Genomic DNA, 19,553 nt, shown 5'->3' on the forward strand with positions numbered 1-19,553 from the left:
AAATATTTGCGACGTATTTACAAGATATCAGACCTTGTTTTCTTCATTGTGTGCGACTGTGTCCTGAATGATCCTTTAAGATGGCAAGTAATTGCTACGGTGATTTCTCTTCAATTTCTCTTTAATTTAGTGGCAAATGCTTAATTCACTTTTTAATAACATGACAGCATATTTATGAGCAAAACTCTTTTTACATTTTTGTTTTTGTTGTATCAAATAATAATGGTAATTACAATACTCATAATAATAATACGGCGGCACGGATCACAGCAAGGAGGTCCTGGGTTCGAATCACCGAGTTTGCATGTTCTCCCTGTGTCTGCGTCGGTTTCCTCCGGGTACTCTGGTTTCCTCCCACAGTCCAAAGACATGCAGGTTAGGCTGATTGGAGAGTCTAAATTGCCCATAGGTATGAGTGTATGAGTGTATGAGTGTATGAGTGTGTGAGTGAATGGTGTGTGTGCGCCCTGTGATGGACTGATGACCTGTCCAGGGTGTATTCCTGCCTTTCGCCCAATGTATGCTGGGATAGGCTCCAGCCCCCCTGCGACCCTGTTCAGGATAAGCGGGTTAAGATAATGGATGGATGGATGGATAATAATAATAATCATCATCATAATAATAATCATAATAATAATAATGTACAGAGGACTGTAAGGTAAATTTACCACAAACAGCGCTTAGTTATAACTAGAAAGGAACAGACAAATGGTTGGAATGATTCATGACTGGCAGCTCAGAGGAATGTACCCTTGGAGAATGCAGCAGCAGGACTCCCCAGTCTTGACAGAAATATGATCCATATGAATCATTGAATGATCCAACAGAATCCTCCCTGGGGGACCTTCATTGAATTGTTATAATGCTTTGGGGTTTTATGACGCACACATGGTAAGCAAACTGTTCATGGAAAAAAAAACTATCTGAATCATATTTTACCTATAGCAGGCCAGGAAGCTCTGTGTATTTCTGGCCCAAGCATTCTCTTCAATAAACAGCCTTATCCAGGATTGTTAGGGGTGTGACCACCAATGAGATATTGACAAACATGTCCCCATTGGTTTATCCTGACAAATGCCTTGTCCCCAATTGTTTATACCTCATGTCAGCCATCATAATGTCAGGTTCCAACCAATACGTGTATGATTAAATGCAACTCAGAACAGAGTATGTTAGATGTCATGGTCGCCAAACCCTTAGACCCCGTAACTAAACACTACAGTAGCAGCCAAAACAGAAATTAATCTGTTAGTATTAGCTGGGAATGCTAGGGCAAGCTTTCCAATGCCCAACATCTTTCTTTGCCCTGGCAGATGTGAACAGATTTCAAAAGGTCATTCCTTACATGTTCACCAATCAACAACATCTTCCGTGGTGAGTTTGAACATTGTGCTGACGTCAGGACAGCGCATGAACTTGGCTGCCACAGGGCCCGATAGGTCATTTCAAAAAGAGGGAGGAGGGGGAGCAACAAATGGGCTGATAGCATGTCCAAGCCAAGGTGTTTATTTAAGTGGTGTCATGTGTCCGGCATATGCAGACAAAGGGATCCACAAAACTTGGTTTGTGTGATAAGGAAACTATCTCTGTAGAAGCCCGGAAAGCAATTCAAACAAAAATAGATCCATGGTGCAGACGGAATGAGGAGGGATTAGCGTTTATCCCCTGCCTTCTTTTGTTCCACGTTGGTCTTTATTGGTGAGATAACATCCTGGAACAATGAGCAAGCAAAGGACCCTGACCACTTGTATTGCCAAGATGTATGAAGGAGGCAAGCTAGACAACGGTGGGGTCTCAGGGGCAGGACCCGCGGTCAAGAAGCCCGCCAACAACGCGCCCAAGAGCCTGACCGGCTTGGAGGCGAAGCTGAACTTGCTCGACGCGAAGGTGGAGCGGATCGCTAGCGGTCAGGCGGAGATCCTGAAGAAGGTGGACGTGGTGTTGCAAAGCGTGGGGAGCATGGAGAGGGACGTAGCCACCCTGAAGCAGGCAGGGGACTCTCCAGAAGCCGTCGCGGGACCCCGGGGTGGTGACCCGGTCTCGCTTTCGGAGATCAGAGCCCTGTGCACAGAGACGGTGGCTCTGCTGCAGAGTCTGCGCCAGGAGGGCGTGAAGCAGCAGGATAAGCTGACGGGGATCGAGAGCTCCGTCTCCGCCATTTACAAAGTCCTGGGATATGTGAGCGACACCTTCAAGAGCTCGAAAATTGTGGAGTATATCGTGCGAGGCATTGTGCCCTGGAGAAAAGGAAGCCTTTTGGAGAGTGGAGATGATGAGGTCAGTGTATACAGATAACCTACCACCTCAGTAATAAAGTCACTGAGGAGTGAAGCCACCTACATCGCCAGTGGTATTGACCCTGTATAGTTCTGTTTATTTTATTTGCGTAGCCTTCATCCAGCTTTTGATTTAAATGAAGAGGTATGAGGTCTCATGAGTTTCCAGCAGGAGCAGAATTTGTATGAGCAGTCAAGGGGGGGCCCAAACACAGTTACTAAATTAGGCCTTGTTTAGTGAATGTTGGCAAATAACATTGTGTATTATTGTGTATTAAATCAGCATTGTATCTTTAAAACGGACTTGCTTTTCCTAAGTGTGACTCTATCTCTTATCATGGCTCGCATCCATACGTATGCACCACTGGTCTCCAGATATTTGAAAATATTGTGGATTGTAGTTGACATTTCAGGGTAAACTAGTCTGTGTAGTGGGTGGATGTGGCAGATTGTACTTGTACTTTTCTGCGTGTCTGCTTGATGTGATTCATAGCCATTTTTTTCTTGGTTACCCACACAAAATGATTCTTTAATTTTGGTCTCTGCAGAAAAGGGGAATGATCATTAAAACAAAAATGATTTTCTTATAGTTAAAAAAACAAAACATTGTAGTTTAGAGAAGTTGCTAGCTATAATTATTTTATATATAATATAGGATTATGTTTTATTTTTTTATTTTTGCTGTCGGGCCTCTTGCAATTTTAGCAGGCTGTGAATAGATGAGAGTGTCTGGGCTCCATATAGACACATCTGCAGTCAGATATTAGATATTTTCTACAGTGTAACGGATGGAAAAACTTATCATAATGTGTTTCATATGCAGATTAAACAAAAGGATGACAAAAGAACATGGGGAGAATGGGGAAAACATTTTAAATTATCAAAATAACTCCCACTAATGAATAAGTGAAATAAGTTAATTCTACTTAAAATTTCCTATCATGCTTGTCAGCAGTTTCCATGCACTGGCATCACTGGAGTGCAAATAGATTTGTATAATTACGAGATCATAAACTCCCATGAATAAAATAGATGATTAAAAGATTAGAAGATTTTAAAAAAGAGGATTTGGGTGTAAATAAAGATTAGATTCCAAGGTTCACTTTATTTAAAGAAAATAAATGCATTTCTCTCCAGAAAAAGGACAAGTCAGAAGATAAAACAGTAAAACCAAAAGTCAAATACGGCAGTCAAGAAACCAGAGTCCAACATGGAGTCACTAATGCTGCTGAAGGTGAGCGGGCCTTTGCTTGTATTCTTTAAGTTTAATGCAAATGTGAAACATGTTCTCAAGAGCAATTTATACTCACTGAGCACTTTATTAAGTAGACCTGTACCCCAGCTTGTTAATGCAAATATTTAATCAGCCAATCATGTGGCAGAAGCTAAAGGCATACAAGCATGCAGACATGGTAAAGAGGTTCAGCTGTTTTTCAGACCAAATGTCAAAATGGGGAAGAAATGTGATCGAAGTGACTTTGACCGTGGAAAGTTTGTTGGTGCCAGACAGGGTGGTTTGAATATCTCAGAAACTGCTGATCACCTGGGATTTTCACACACAACAGTCTGAAAGTAGAGTTTGCAGAGAATGGTGTGAAACAAAAAGCATCCAGTGAGCAGCAGTTCTGTGGGCAAAAATGCCTTGTTAATTAAAAAGTCCAGTGGAGAAGGTCCAGAATGGTCAAAGCTGACAGGAAGGTGACAGTAACGCAAATAACCACACATTACAAGAGTGGTAAGCAGAAGAGCATCTCTGAGCACACAACGGATCAAACCAATACGTCTTCTGCTGCTGCAGCTTGGTGTGGGCTGCTGATGCAATTATAATACTCTCTTGGTAGTGTTATCAAGTATTATTTCATGTTATCAATACATCAATACAATACCGTATCAATACTAAAAACTACATAGGGGTGATTATGGAAATGACAGAAAAGCAAATGTACACCTATCACAAAATATATTCATCGACATTTATACATCTGTGAAGCAAAATGTATTTCTCAATGTCTTTGCCAGCTGTATTTGATGTAAATATGTTTTAATATGCATTTTTATCTTGACATATACACTGTATATCCACAAGGCAACACTTTCAAAATGCTGAATTGTAATGGGATTCCTGTTGGATTTACTAGTTGAATGCAAGGTTAAGGACCTGGCCTTCAGTTGTTCATACAGTATGACACAATATAACTAATGGGAAATGTGTGTTTGTGAGCATGTGCGTGTGGGTGTGTGTCTGCATGTGTTCTTCTCTTGTGAATATTTTATTTTATGTTACTTTCATTTTAATATATATTAGCTTCATAATTGCTTATATGAAATAAAAAAATGTTGCATACATTTTTTTCTAAGCAAGAGTATCCCTTATCCTCTCCATATCTGCAGAAGTCACCCACAGACTGGCATTGCAGAGCAAAGCCGATGTCCCTGTCACTGCGACTCCAAGCATCTGTCAGTCAGGACTCCCTGACTCCACCCCCTCACCTCTCACCTCCGCCCCCACCCCGCTGGACCCAGTGGCCCAGTCAGACACACCATGCCCCAACAGTAACGACGCTCCAAACAAGGGCCTTCGGAGGGCAAAGGAAGTGACCCTCTGCAGCAGGGAGCCTGCCCGATCGCAGACCTTCATCAAAGATGCCCAGGACTCTGGGGCGGCCCTGGACAGGGCAGAGCTGGGTCAGGCTGAGGCCAGGGGACAGGACAACAGAACCTGCAGGGGAACAGCAGCAGCGGAACCAGAGGCTGTCATTGTGGAAGAGCCTGAGGCAGAACACCAGGACACAGTGGATGCTAAGCTAGAGAGGTAGTATATACATCAAACATCAAATCAGATAAATACTGCAGGGTTGAAAATCAGTGGAGCCAATTATTCATAAAAGCAAGAAAATGAGTTTGTTCAATTTGATAAGCCTACTAAATATTCATTTTTTTTAAACATTCAAATGGCAAAGGACAACTTATACTTTACAAGAAGTCTTGGGGAGGACCATAGCGTGCTGATCCTTCAACAGTTACACATACAGCACATACTATCCCTTAAACACTGTCAACAGCCCTGAAGGTGATATAAAATTACCCTTCAACCACCGTTAAAGGCACATGCACAGTTCTAACTACACCCTGAAAACAACATGCTATGCTCCTAACATCACTGTCCTGGAAAAATAATCCTTACTAATCCTCACTTAATCAAATTTTAACAAAGCATAACTTCACCCCAAGGTGAGAAAGAAGTAGTAGACAGAAGTACATTTTCTGTCACTAGAAAATGGTTGGCTTTTAATGACATTTTTTATAGAGTAGATCATTGTGCACTGTATACAAGTGGAATGAGCTCTCAAAACTGAATGGAACTGACTTTTCATGTTCCAGATAAAAGTGACTCAAGTGCTCACACACTTTCTCAAAAGATAAAAAACCCCATTCTGTATTGGGATAGAATATTGGTTCCCAAAGGAACCATTCATTTTCCAAAATACAGTACCTGGTGATTTTGCTTTACGAGATTTCAAAAGCAATATGACATTATTTCAGATAGATATAAAATTGTGCCTTACCCATCTTTCCCTCCCTCCAAACTGTAACCCTGTATAGTGAATGTTGCTGTCTCTTGTAAAATACACCAATTACTCAAGACAGTAGCTACCCAGTGGTACTTTCTTTTCATCCCTTTCTCCCATGACGATGAGAATAGTTCATGTAAAAGCATGTCATCTGCATGCCTGAAGGTTATATAAAGCAAATGAGTGGTTTGCAATCCAATTTCTGGAGGACCATAGTCAGGGGGGTTGTTTTTCCACACAATCTTAAGCATTAGAACATGTTCATTTGTCTTCTTCGTTTGAGAAAACCCACACTAGTTATAATCCCCGTAAAACATTGATGGATATTCCCCAGCCAGCACCCATCGTGTTGCCCCTCTCAGAACCTATTTCCTTCTTCATTTTGTGCCCAGAACGCAACACAGTGAAGGAAAGGATGAATGGAGCTATTAATGCATACCACTTTAAGTGAAAAACTGTAACACATTTCTGTAGCTGTGGAGAACTGTGTTGTACCCATCTTGGAACAGGATTAGGTTAATCACCATATTTGACTGCACAGCACTGAGGCAGTGATGGGATCCTGAACAGAGTCATTCAGAATCATACTGTATCATTCACCATTCACATAGTGAGATACAATTAAAATGATACATGCTCTTCTGGCTTCCATTCAGGCTGGAGAGGACCCTGATCCCCACGTCACCCATCCAGGAGTCTGAGGTAGAGGAACTTCAGGTTCCAGGAACCAATGGTTCTCAGACTCTAAGTAAAGGCCATGGGGAAGAACAACGAGTCAAGCATCAGGTTGGACAGCAAAAAGAGGACCTTCTGCCCCCAGGGATCCCACAGCAGTGCAGCACCACTGTGACACAGCCAAACAACAGTAGCACCAAGATAGCCAGTCTGCCAAAACCAGAATCAAAATCCCAGGCTGGACAAGATCAGAGACTCTCTCAGACAGAGTCCGTTTTGAGCTTGTCCCAGAACAAGCAAGTCTTGCCTGGACCTTGTGACTCAACACAACCCATACCTGTCGTTTTTGAGGAAAAGGCTGAAATAACACAAGACGGCAAGAAAAAACCTGGCAACGAGGTGACTTTATGTAGCAACCAGGCAAATTCAACCTCAGTGACTGCGGTGAAAGCTCCAGAGGTGCTGCCACTCGTCATCGGTGAGTGGTCACACGGTCATTCTTACTATTACTGAGTCTGTATTATTTTTAATGTGAGCTAGTAATAATAGCAAAGGACATATTCCAGACCACACTAGCATGGAAACATTCAGAGATAAATGTGTGACTGAAATATTCATCTTTTGGACTCCGTACCACAAAAGTAATTCTGTCCATGCTGTTGCCCTTTGATCCAGTCAGACAGCAAGCAAGATCAATTTCTTCGTCATTGTCATTTTTCAGATGATTGCCCCCCCTTGCCTGCTCCATTTGAACACCGTATTGTGAGTGCCAAGCAGGTTCCCATCACCTCATATTATGCTGTCAAACCACATGAAGTGCTGGGAGGGTGAGTACTGCTAGACTTTCATTCTGGCAAAGATTTACAGATTATTGTATTTAAAAATGGAAAGAATATTTGAAAGTGGGCGGAGTTGGATACTCGGTTGTGTGATTTTTGCCAAAAAGAAAAAAGATTTTCCCCTTTACCCTGTCCTCCATTCATCATAAAATGGAGGACATGTCAATCAACACGTGAGGGTGCACCTTCAGAAATGTTCTTTTCAAGTAGCACCAGGGATACATTTGTGCGACCTTATCAGTAGGATAATATGCAGAGTTTGCTCGGCAGAGCTCTCCCAGACACGAGGGTGTGCACTCACTGAAACGTCCCCAGGGAGAAAGAGAAAGCTCTACAAATGGACCCGGCTTAATACTCTGCAAAAATAAATTGAGTTAACGACAAACAGAAAGATGCTGCTGTTTTCTTGCGGATGGAGCAAAGGGATTAGCTGTGTCTCTCCAGCTGGTCACCTCAGCTCCTTGTATGCCTCTCACAGTGAAGATTGAATATCACCCCTCTGTGGGGGTCTGGCTGTGTTGGCTTGTCTATTTCATAATGCTGGAACAGATCGCTGACATTTCCCCTCTGGTATTATCAACATCAGCAGTGTCAGAGGACTGAACTGAACAGATATACCAGCGGGGAACTTTTAGTAGGAGGTGACTAAAAATAAGTGGCCCTCACGGAATAGGGGGGTTGGGTAGCATGGGTAACCGTGCTATTCTCCTTCAGATACTCCTTTTCATAGTTTCACAAACAGCTCTTTCCCTGTTCATTGTCTAATTGGGGGGGGGGGTGTTCTTATACACTGCAATTGAAACTGTGTGCACATTTATTTTATGTTGTGTCATTAAATTCACACATAAAAATATGATATGCATACCATAGTAAACACAAATAGAACACAAACATATAACACATATTTTTATGTCAGTGTTTAATTTGGGGTGTCTAGTTGTTTAATGGCTGGTTAATATTAAGGAAATATGAACAAATTTGATGACAGTGTATATTGTTTTGATGAAAGTAGGCTATTTGTCAGAACCCTCATCATCTTGTATGCATGTATGTGTGTGTGTGTGTGTGTGTGTGTGTGTGTGTGTGTGTGTGTGTGTGTGTTTGTCAATGCACATGTGCTGTCTATGTATATGTGTGTGTGTGTTTGTGTGTGTGTGTGTCTGTATGTGTGTTTGTGTGTGTGTGTGTGTTTGTGTATGTGTGCGTGTATATGTGTTTGTGTGTGTGTGTGTGTGTGTCTGTATGTGTGTTTGTGTGTGTGTGTGTCTGTATGTGTGTTTGTGTGTGTGTATTTGTATGTGTGTGTTTGTGTATATGTGCGTGTATATATTTTGTGTGTGTGTGTGTGTGTATCTGTATGTGTTTGTGTGTGTGTGTGTGTGTGTTCTCACAGGGGACGCTTTGGCCAGGTCCACAAGTGTGCGGAGCTCTCCTCGGGCCTGACACTGGCTGCCAAGATAATAAAAGTGAAAGGCTTAAAGGACAGGGTGAGTGTGCTGCTGTAGATATGGTCGGGGAGGTTCCTGTGAAGTTGATTGAAGAGGTCCAGCTTGCACGTTATTCTCAAGGTCTCCCACATTACACTACATTGACAGATTTTTCACAGCAGATTGATGGGGTTATTTCCCCCCTTTAATTCCTCAGACTTTGGCTTGAACACTTTACAACCCTACATTCATTTCCAGAGTGGATAAAAAAAGTCACATTCAATGCGTCTTTCTCTCCCCTCATCTCTGGCCAGATGCATGATTGTTATTGTGTATAATTATTATTGTACTTTAGCAGCCCCCTTAAAGGCTGGGCTGTCTGTAATGTTCTGGCTTGGTTAAGCTCCCTGTTAAGCTCTCGTAAGGGTCAGATATAGGTAAAAACTTTCCAGTGTTGCGCAGTTACAAAATGGAAATCTAGTCAGTCATAAATCTCCTGACATTAGAAATTTACGACTTCCATTGGTACCACCTGTTGCACAGTAAGATACTGAAACACATTTCTACCATTCCTCCCACCCTGAGGCACTGGGGTGAAGAACAGGGAATAGACACAGGCACATTGTGTACAATGACTCTTTTTGTGATAACCCTTTAACCCTGAGTCCGTTAGCTTTTAACAGCCATTCATCCTTTATAATTACCATTCTTTCATTCTTCTGTTCCATTGTTTCTCCAAGCTACCTTTAGAAAAACTATTACTTTTAGTTACACCCGTTTTAGGAAATAGCTTTTTTGTTCTTCATCCATCTTTTTCATGCTTTACCATTGTTCAGTCATTATGTTAAAATAAGGCAATGTCCAAAAAGGTAATATTGCAATCTGATGTTCCAGATAATTGCTGGTGGCGGTGACCTGAAAAGGTGACCTGTGTAACAGCCATTTTACTGGAGCATTCTTAATAGTCATTTTACTGTTATTACAAATGTATTACCTCATTTTATCCATAGTTTCATATTTTCCCTCTGTAATCTATAATGCAGGAGGAAGTGAAGAATGAAATAGGAGTGATGAACCAGTTAAATCACGTCAATCTGATCCAGCTCTACGATGCCTTTGAGTCCCGCACTAACCTGACCCTCATAATGGAGTAGTAAGTCTGCTGCTTCAATGTCAATATGTCACACACTTTCCAAAGGACATTTTAAGGTGTTATTCTGTGCTTCCCATTTTAAGCTCAACTTTGTTCTTTGTGCATCATGACTAATAATAGTGGGAGATGGATAATCTTATATCCTCACTGTGGTACTGCCCTGTAGTGCTTTTAACAGAATATCCATCACCCCCCAAACTCCTTTTTTCACATTCTTTTTCACAAGTGGAAATGGTCAATTTAAATGGCACACTGACATGGAATAATTATGGTCTCCATGTACATACATACTCCAACACTACTTAACTGGGACTGTATGGGTATTTCAAAGATTGTGTGTCTTAACATTTTCCTTGGACAACACTGGGTATTATAGGGAAATGCAATGGAATGCGAAATCTTTCAATCAATCATCAAATCATCAAAATCCATCAAAAGGTGAACATGGACCAAAATTTTATCCATGAGGCCTCTCATATTTTACACGTGGCTCCCACAAATAAGTGCCATTTAAACGGCTTGACTGCAGCCATCAAACATCAGCTAGTTTGTCAATGTACAGATAATCGGTTGGGTCTTGCAGAAAATTTTATTTTTCTACCTCAATAATAAGGCACTCGTCATCCATCTGTACTTGAAGTTTTGGCGGGAACAAATGTGTTAGAGGTAGCTGTGCAGGTTTATGACACCTGCAAGACATGCACGATCGCGTAGCCGAAGTGAATACCTACCCGCTTAATCATTTGTATGAAGTTAAACTAAAAAACCAAGCAGAACAACTACATTTAAAATCAATTCATCATATGGGAATGGATGCGCGTGTCAACCATAGAGGAATGAACCTCAGCGATTCTTTAACTTTGACACTGCCATTGGACGTAAGGAGATGTCTACAGTGTAGCCACTGTCATTAATTGCGATGGATTCATTCCCTCAGCATCCAATGTCTGATAGTGATGGCTGACATTGATGGCTGCAGTGGAGCTGTGAAATTAGTGTTAGAATAATATAATTGTTTACAATTTAAGCAATATTAGTGGTTCCATGCCATTTAGAACTCTTATACTTAACTCTGCCAACCCAAGACATGCAAATTGTTGTCTTGAGGGCTGCTTATTGTAAGTGGACAAGTTGTCATGTCAGTCACTGTAACGTCAGTCACACTATATTTATGTAATTACTGGAAAAATAAATTCTTCTATTATTATTCTGTGTTTATTACTGAAATATAGCCTTTACATTCTGCAAGATGCAATTTTCTACTTCCAGTAGTTTAAAGACAATTTTGAATGAAATCTGACTAGATTTTTTGCATGTCCATGATTTTGTATCGTTGGTCACGTGACAAACTTCCACCACAGCACAAAGAAGCACATAGCTAAAGATGAATTGACAATATTTTCATGTCAAACAAGGGCCTAGTGAACCAAAAACCTTTAAACTTAACAATTACGATGGCAGCTGTACAATATTACTTGTCACAAAAATCTCCAATTTGTAATGTCAGTCATGACGGATTTGCCCACTGGCATTTCTATTTTTCAGCGTGGATGGTGGCGAGTTGTTTGACCGAATCATTGATGAGAACTACATGCTGACTGAGCTGGATGCCATCGTCTTCATGCGACAGATCTCTGAGGGTGTCCAGTACCTACACCAACAGTACATCCTCCACCTCGACCTCAAGGTACCGGACTGGCTTCTCTCCATCCTCACTCTCCACCCTGTCGAACACTGACTCCTTTCTTGAAAACCTTTCTCATGTCTTATTCTCTTTCCTTTCTCTCTACAGCCAGAAAATATTCTTTGTGTGAACTCCACAGGAAATCAGATAAAGATAATTGACTTTGGACTGGCGAGAAAGTAGGTTTGTGGAACAAACACACGTTATAAAGACCCTGTGCAATTAAAATAATGAAATCATTAAAAATCATCTTCATATTGAGCAGAAAGAACTCATCTGACTCAGCTCCACACAAGAGTAGTTGTTGTACTCTGGGGTGTGAAAAGAAGCAGCAGGTGACACCATTTTTTCTTTCGGAGAGAGTCGAGATTTCTGCTCTCTCCTGACTTGCCATTTGGGCTACCATGGTTGCAGTCAATTTTCCATTCCAAATTAAGGTGGGAATTGGATATGCTCCGCCCCATGTTGGGTGCCAAATGCATTTTTCTTAATGACACACTTTACAGTAGATCAGAAGGAATTATTATTGTTAAGCTGTGTATTAATATGGAAAAGTTAAAAAAAAGTACATATTATGTGGCTTCATAATCCCATAAAAAATGATTGCACAGGGTCTTGTTTTGCTCTGCTGCTCTCTCTCGCTCTCTCTCTCTCTCTCTCACTCTCTCTCTCTGTCTCTGTCTGTCGCTCGCTCATTCTGTATGTGTGTGAGAGAGAGTGCATGCACATCCATGTGTAGCTGTTGTGGTGTCCAGTTACCTCTTTATTTCCATGATGCTCCACTATAATTCAGGTGTGTGAAGGTTAAAGTTTAGAAGTGGGTGTCACTCGCACTAAGGCCAGGATAATTATAGTCTCTTGTTAGGCAGAGCTCCTTCATCATTGTGTCACAATACCAAGCAGCTGGGACAATGTTACAATAGCACTTGGCTGTAGCATTCTTTTGGAGAGCTCAATGTCATCCTTAACAGGAGATTTTGAACAATTTTCTTGATGGCTTGTAGTCCACACAGTGACAAATAGTCCTTAAAATGAAACATTAATTTTTATTAACTATAGCAATTGCTCCAGAACATTCCATGTAGTTAGCATGCGCTTCAAATATTCATTCAGTATTTCTGCATAATGATGACAAAAATCTAAATCCAACTATGATCGGCTTGAATTAGCAGCTACCGGCACTTTCAAAACACAATTTGAGCTTGTCAAATCATGTTGAGTATAGAGCTGGTCTGAACTGGTCAACCTGCTACCGGCTGTTTCAAAATATAGCTTGAGCTGTTTTTTCAGCAGGGTAGGTTTCAATGTTCTACAATTATTAACAAAGAAATTCATGGTTTGTTTTCCTCTCTTCAGGTACAAGCCAAGAGAGAAGCTGAAGGTGAACTTTGGCACACCAGAATTTCTCGCCCCTGAAGTTGTCAACTATGACTTTGTTTCATTCCCAACAGACATGTGGAGTGTAGGAGTAATCACATACATGCTGTGAGTATCACTGTGTCAAGAACAGTCTGGCCTTGGGTTGCCATCCTGAAAAAAGCAATGCAGTAGACCTATAATGCAGGCGAGGAAAATGTATTTAGATAAATAGAGAAAGAGAAATAGCATTTTAAAAGTTAATACAATTGCCAGCCCGTGAAGGTGATTTTTTCTGTAGGTGTACTCGTTTTATTTTACACTTCAAATCGACGGAATATTCCAAGAGACCCTGTGGGTACTCAATATTAATTTAAGTTCAAATGAAAATAAGCCTAAGAGGAGAGATGGCTTGGCAGGATAATAAAGAACCAAGTGCACAGTGGGTGTAATTACAGGGCAAGGGTTTTTCCCAGCAGGCAATGATCCATTCAGAGCGTCCAATTTTCCCTCCGCTCCAGCATTCTTTACTGCTCACAAATAAACCCAATTTAGCTTCAGCTCCGCTCACTTCCTTTGAGGCAAACAAAGATGTGTCCTTTCCAAATCCTCACCATCTCAAATTACCATTCTTATTTCGTAAATGGCCAATCAAAAGAAGATGCTGTACATGAAGACATTAAGAGCTAGCCGAAATAGAAGAACTACCACCTCATGTGCCATGCTCTAATGGCAAAAGCAGGGCAACGGCAAACATTGTAGCACGAAGCCATCATTGCACATGTCTGTGATTTCATTTTATATACTTTTTCTTATTTTTGATTTATTGGAGAACCCCTTATTTATTTCTTTATTTCTTTATTTTGAAATCCTCATTTGACACTTTTGCATGCCCTGGCACCCTGCCCCTGTATGAATTATCGTGTTGTGTTGACTTTGGTCTTTCTCAACTGATTCAATTAGTCAAGTACTTGACAGCTGTTGTATGAGTTTTCGGTCAAAAAAAGGAACACATACTTGACCTATTTCACACAGTCAGTTAGACTAGAGTGCTGGTGCTAACTAACTCTGTGATCATGATAAATTACTGACATTATGTATATCACTTTTACTGAACCAAATGTGTCCATATGACTTCAGTCATGTTCAGCCTAAACCAATGAGGATAGTTACCAATGTGACTTTGAGAGCTGTTTTACACCAGTATTTATGTATATGTTTATGTATATGTTTATGTTTATGTATCTCATGCCATTCACGGTCATAGTGTCTAATCTGAACACCATGAACTGTCGAAGCACATTGGAAATTATTAATCTAAGAAGTGTTGGTTTCACGGTGTCCTCATACTGTGTCCTCAGTTTAGTGAATCTGTTTGCATGCACATGGTAACCTTGGTGAATGCTCAACATATTCCAAATGAAAAGTTAAGGTCAAAGCGGCAGGCACAGGGCTAGAACAGCCCCCTCGTTCCCTGTCAGCCGTGCGATTATGAAAGCAGCTGCATGAATGAATGGAGTTAATTATCTTGCTTTAAATATCTTCTTTCTCTCAATATCAGTCTTAGTGGCCTATCTCCTTTCCTGGGGGACAATGACGCAGAGACCATGAACAACATTCTCCACTGCAACTGGGATTTTGATGCAGAGGCATTCGAGAGCGTCTCTGAGGAAGCCAAAGACTTCATCTCGAGGCTGCTCATCCAAGAGAAGTGGTACTCCTCTGCTCCTTGTTTTACCAAAGATAGATGTAAAGATAGATTAACTGTGCAATGGTGTTTACTTTTGTTTTGAATGCTAATTGTTGGTTTGCTCAACCATATTTCCTACAAATGTACTATAAACAGGCCTTCCATTACTTATTGGTGATATCACACTTTTCTGATATCTAACACTGATGTTCTCCACTTTTGTAAGTTCCTCTGAGGAAGAGAACCTGCTAAGTGATTCTAATGCAATGTAGTGAGTCAAATTGAGGATTATTTATTGTAATTCCAGCATGTTCCATTGAGGTCAGAAGGTGCTATGTGACAGCACGCCTCCACACAGCTGGTTGTGGCTCAGCTTCTAGAGTGCTGTCGCTGAGGCAGGGGGTTGGAATGACGTAAAACTTAAATGCAGGGCTCTTTTTACTGACGTACTCAACACATGAATCTCCGATTGAACGTGTAACTTCTATCTGTTATAGACAGCAATGATGTTCATCCCAATGCCAGACCATTGAAAGGACTTATTTTAGTGAGACACTGTGCTGTGGACTTTCATTGCTGAGCAGATGGCTTTGCCTGGGTTGCAAGTTTCACACCCTTGGATCTCCAAATCTAATGTTTCCTGACACAAAAGAGATTAATTTATTCCTCGATAGAGCACAGGCCTCATGCTGTTTCCCATAGCTTCCTCCAGCCCTTGCGTTTTTCCTTCCTGGTCTCTGCAGCAGCCGTATGAGTGCTACTGGCTGCATGAAGCACAGCTGGCTGAACAACCTGGAGGAGAAGGCCAAGATGCAGCGGGTTCGCCTCAAGTCCCAGCTCCACTTGCAGCGTTACTTGGCCGCTCATCGTCAGTGGAAGGTAAGGGGAGGCTTAAACAGACCAGGGACAGATTTACATGTCAAACAGTGCAAAGCAAGGCCACTGTGTGTTTGCACACAACTGTGTGCTAGGCCCTAAAAACATCGTAGCGACAGCTAATCCATTGTAGCTACAATTCCCTGCATTCAACCCCAACAATAAACAGAAACAATGAAACTGATTCAGGATCAGTTCGGTGGAGTCTGTCTATCCATACAATGTATCACGGTAGTGTTAAGGATATGGCTATATGTTCTGTTGATGTAGGAATACAAAATATTGACAGCAAACATTTATCGCATTCATAGCATTTGTATACATTTTTAAATCCCGTATTTGTTTTGCAGTTTGCTGTTGTCTTGCATGTCTCTAAATTGTTAGAGTGTTAAACCATGGCCCTAATTGTATCTCCACAGAAACACTTCCTTGTGGTCGCTGCAGCAAACAGGCTGAAGAAGTTTCGCCAGAGTCAATCTGTCAAGCTGGCATAACAAGTAACTTGTTCTATCGAGTTACCCTAATTTCTGGTGCAGATGCATAGCTCTAACACTCAATTAATATTTTGGCTTGGATTTGGATTCAATCAACACCTATCCATAAATGTGATTTTTTTATTTTTTATTCATGCAAATACTTAATTAGCCTATCATGTGGCAGCAACTAAATGCATAATCGCATGCAGACATGGTCAACTTTTTTTAGACCAAATGTCAGAATGTGGAAGAAATGTGATCTAAGTGACTTGACCGTGGAATGATTGTTGGTGCCAGACTGGGTGGTTTGGGTATCTCAGAAATTACTCATCTCCTGGGATTTTCACACACAACAGTCTCTTTAGAGTCTGCAGAGAATGGTGCGGAAAACATAAAACATCCAGTGAGCAGCAGTTCTGTGGGCAGAAACTGAATGTTAGAGGTCAGAGGAGAAGGGCCAGATTGGTCAGAGCTGACCGGAAGTTGACAGTAACAGAAATAACCACACATTACAGTGTATGTTGATTGAATCAAGGCACACGCCACACTATCTGTTGAACTCAAGTAAACTGCTGAACTTCACATCGCCATCTTGGCTCACATTCTACTGTGCAATGCACAGCAGCGCCCACTACAATTAAGGACTTCTGAATTGGGAGGAAAACAAGTTAAACTGGAGTGGTAGGATACAGATTTTCTGTCAGATTTTGTGTTTATTTATTTTGGTTTTAGATTTTGTTTAGCACACGCAATGGATGAATACATGGAGGACAAAACATGAAAAAAAAAAAAAAAAAAAAAACGTGAAATTATATTCTCCACTCATCATGAACTTTATTTAACACTATTTAATCCATGCTCAACTCTCTGACAATAATATTTGCAACTATGCTTATGAATGCTTTACAAATATGTTCTGATGTGGCAACGAAGGCATACTTCAGACTTACTCCATGAAAGTGTAACCAGAGTCTTTAGCAATACCAATTACTCACTTTGACCCTTGTTTACATTACCAATATCCAGAAATGTTCTCTTTGAAGTTGATCTGTTCATAGATTATTTTGAACCACATGAATCAATCTCAATGTTCAGATGTTGGATACCCAATTGTTGTGAGTGGGGTAAAATCACAGTTTGTTGCAGTGGTCTGCAGTGGCAGAAACTTAATACCTTAATGATAGCAACTTCAAATGAATGATGTCTTGGTTGAGTAGCCACTTCTGGCTTCTGACGGCTTTCTCAGTGTGTGGTCCTCAATCTTGTATTATTATTATTTAATAATAATAATAAGAAGAAGAAGAAGAAGAAGAAGAAGAACAATAATTTAACATACAGCACATTTTCAGAGATATTGCATATTTAGAATCAATCTGTAAAATGTTACTGTGTTCAGTTCACTTATTGCACACTACACAAAAATGTGCAGGGTGTTCCTTTGTGTATACTGATTTCATTATACGTGATATATTTTTTCAAATGATTCTTTGAAAATATTAATCTCACATTCTTCATGGGACTTTCACAAGCATGCAAACTTTGATGTAGTTAATTGAAGAAATGGAGATAATTACTGTACTTCGAAAGAAAGCGTGTTTGGTTGTGGTTCCGACAGCGGTGATACTGCTGAGCAAAGCTGAACATCCATTATGTTTCAAATTATATATTCCTTTTCTCCTACCTTCTGTGAAGGTTGCTTTTAATTACATATTAATTATTCATTGTGAACTCACTTGTAATGCTAGATTCCTCTATTTGAATTTACACCTATTAAAAATGTTAAAGATATTTATGCAAACTGGTTACATAGTTTACAACTAAAAAAAAAAGCCATTTCAGTTCTATTTTTCTTGTCACTTTTTATTTGCACCCCCTAAGAATCACCATGAAGAAATAAAGATCTTGTTCTTTAGCTACTGTGCATCATTCTGAAATCTTGAATTTATTGTTTCTCCAATTTCAATGGTTTTTTCACAATTACCCTGTCCATCTGTGTAATGGTCTTGTTCCTTTTGTTCTCTCAATACTGTTTTTCACTGCAGGAATTATTTGAGAGAGAAATAAAATAAACTAATATAAGGGACTTGCCTTATAACAAACTAAAAGACAGTCTTAAGATCAGTCACAGAGCCATAGTCTTTGAAACTATTCCCTCCGTGTGAAAGGTAGGACATCCAAGTCTTTTTCTGAGCATGAGCAATATGATTAAAGAAAATAATATGTAAAAACTTACGGCAAGACAACATCTCCAAATCATCCATCCTTCACAGCCTTCAAATGCATATCCTAATTTACTAACTTTGACTCTTTGACCCAACGTTGTCCTGTAACCATAATCACTACCACAAACTATAAATCGACTGATCTAAAATCTAGGTTGAGAGACATTTTGACATAAATGGACTAGGCCAGGGGTCGGCAACCCTGGTCCTGGAGAGCCGCAGGGTGTGCTGGCTTTCGTTGTTACTTGGCATTAATTGATCAATGAAAGCCGTTGATTACACAGTGAACTCACCTCACCTGGTTTCTTGGGTCTAAATCGGTTGCTTATTTTAAGGTGGAGACGAAAGCCAGCACACCCTGCGGCTCTCCAGGACCAGGGTTGCCGACCCCTGGACTAGGCTAACCTCAATATAGCTCAGATTTTATAGCTTGGATATAGCCTGGCCAGAATATTTTCACTTTTCAACCAACTGTAGCCAGGTTTTCACCTGATCACCCAGACAGCACTCTGCCACATTTTATTCCCTGGGAAACCTTTCAGTATGCAAAACAAATGCATCCATTTATTTAGCACTAGGTGGATAATTATAAAAGGAATTGTAGTGAGTGAAATTTGATTCCAAACTGATGGTGTTTGACATTGCCTTCAAAAAAGACCTTGTATTTCAAGTGCCTGCTGGAATGGAAATGGCCTCACAGGAAAGTGCTCCTGGCTTTCAGGGGTGAGACCAGTCAGTGGTATTTGAAATGGCGCACGGTCTCCTAGGTGATTCTTGCAAATGTTGTGAGAAAAGAAGCACCTTGCCAGCAGGGACTGAAAAGGAGGAGAGGAAGCATGCCTCAAAAACTGAAAGGCCAAAGCATTCCTAAGTTCCAGAAAAACTTCCTGGAGATCTGGAGAAGGTTCCTCCGGTGGAAGACAGCCAGAAGTGATCTTACCTCCATTTGCGATGGGCTACAGTCCTTTCAGGCAGAAGAGTAGCCCATTTAATTATACACAAATGCCAGTATGTTGTTTCAAACATAACAATCAGTGCTCACTCAAGTGTGACTACGAATGCAATTATTATCCAATCTGGAGACTGGGGCTGATTCATTAGCTGGACCACAAAAAAAACAAACTGCATGAAGTTTGATGTCCCTTTTTAGAATTACGATGCCCACCGCAGAAATAAAGAGCAAATTATGTAATTTGGTTCAAATGACACGTATTATAACATCCATGTGAATAAGCAATACAACTTTCCACATACAGTAGTTCCACTCATTTAACATAGGGAAACCCTGGGATTAAATCAAAAGCCAT

At 40.7% G+C, this 19,553-nt stretch overlaps 1 protein-coding gene across 1 annotated transcript; it reads left to right on the forward strand.

Annotated features, from left to right (window-relative positions):
* The first annotated feature begins 1,719 nt into the window (after positions 1–1,719).
* On the forward strand, positions 1,720–16,042 carry LOC133111937 (myosin light chain kinase 3-like). Its single transcript, XM_061222578.1, has 13 exons — positions 1,720–2,277; positions 3,414–3,510; positions 4,668–5,088; positions 6,505–7,001; positions 7,245–7,350; positions 8,756–8,849; positions 9,833–9,942; positions 11,488–11,629; positions 11,735–11,805; positions 12,983–13,111; positions 14,544–14,696; positions 15,416–15,551; positions 15,968–16,042. Exons 1-13 carry the CDS (start codon positions 1,720–1,722, stop codon positions 16,040–16,042), a joined length of 2,589 nt encoding a protein of 862 aa, XP_061078562.1.
* Positions 16,043–19,553: the final 3,511 nt, after the last annotated feature.

The sequence above is a fragment of the Conger conger genome, chromosome 15 (assembly GCF_963514075.1).
Source record: "Conger conger chromosome 15, fConCon1.1, whole genome shotgun sequence".
NCBI classification, from domain to species: domain Eukaryota; kingdom Metazoa; phylum Chordata; class Actinopteri; order Anguilliformes; family Congridae; genus Conger; species Conger conger.

Excerpts from the sequence above, each read along its gene's own strand:
- LOC133111937 (XM_061222578.1), top strand. The coding sequence starts at position 1,720 with ATGAGCAAGCAAAGGACCCTGACCACTTGTATTGCCAAGATGTATGAA. Across the intron at positions 11,806-12,982 it reads GACTTTGGACTGGCGAGAAA|GTACAAGCCAAGAGAGAAGC; the intron begins GTAGGTTTGTGG and ends TCCTCTCTTCAG. Across the intron at positions 15,552-15,967 it reads CCGCTCATCGTCAGTGGAAG|AAACACTTCCTTGTGGTCGC; the intron begins GTAAGGGGAGGC and ends GTATCTCCACAG.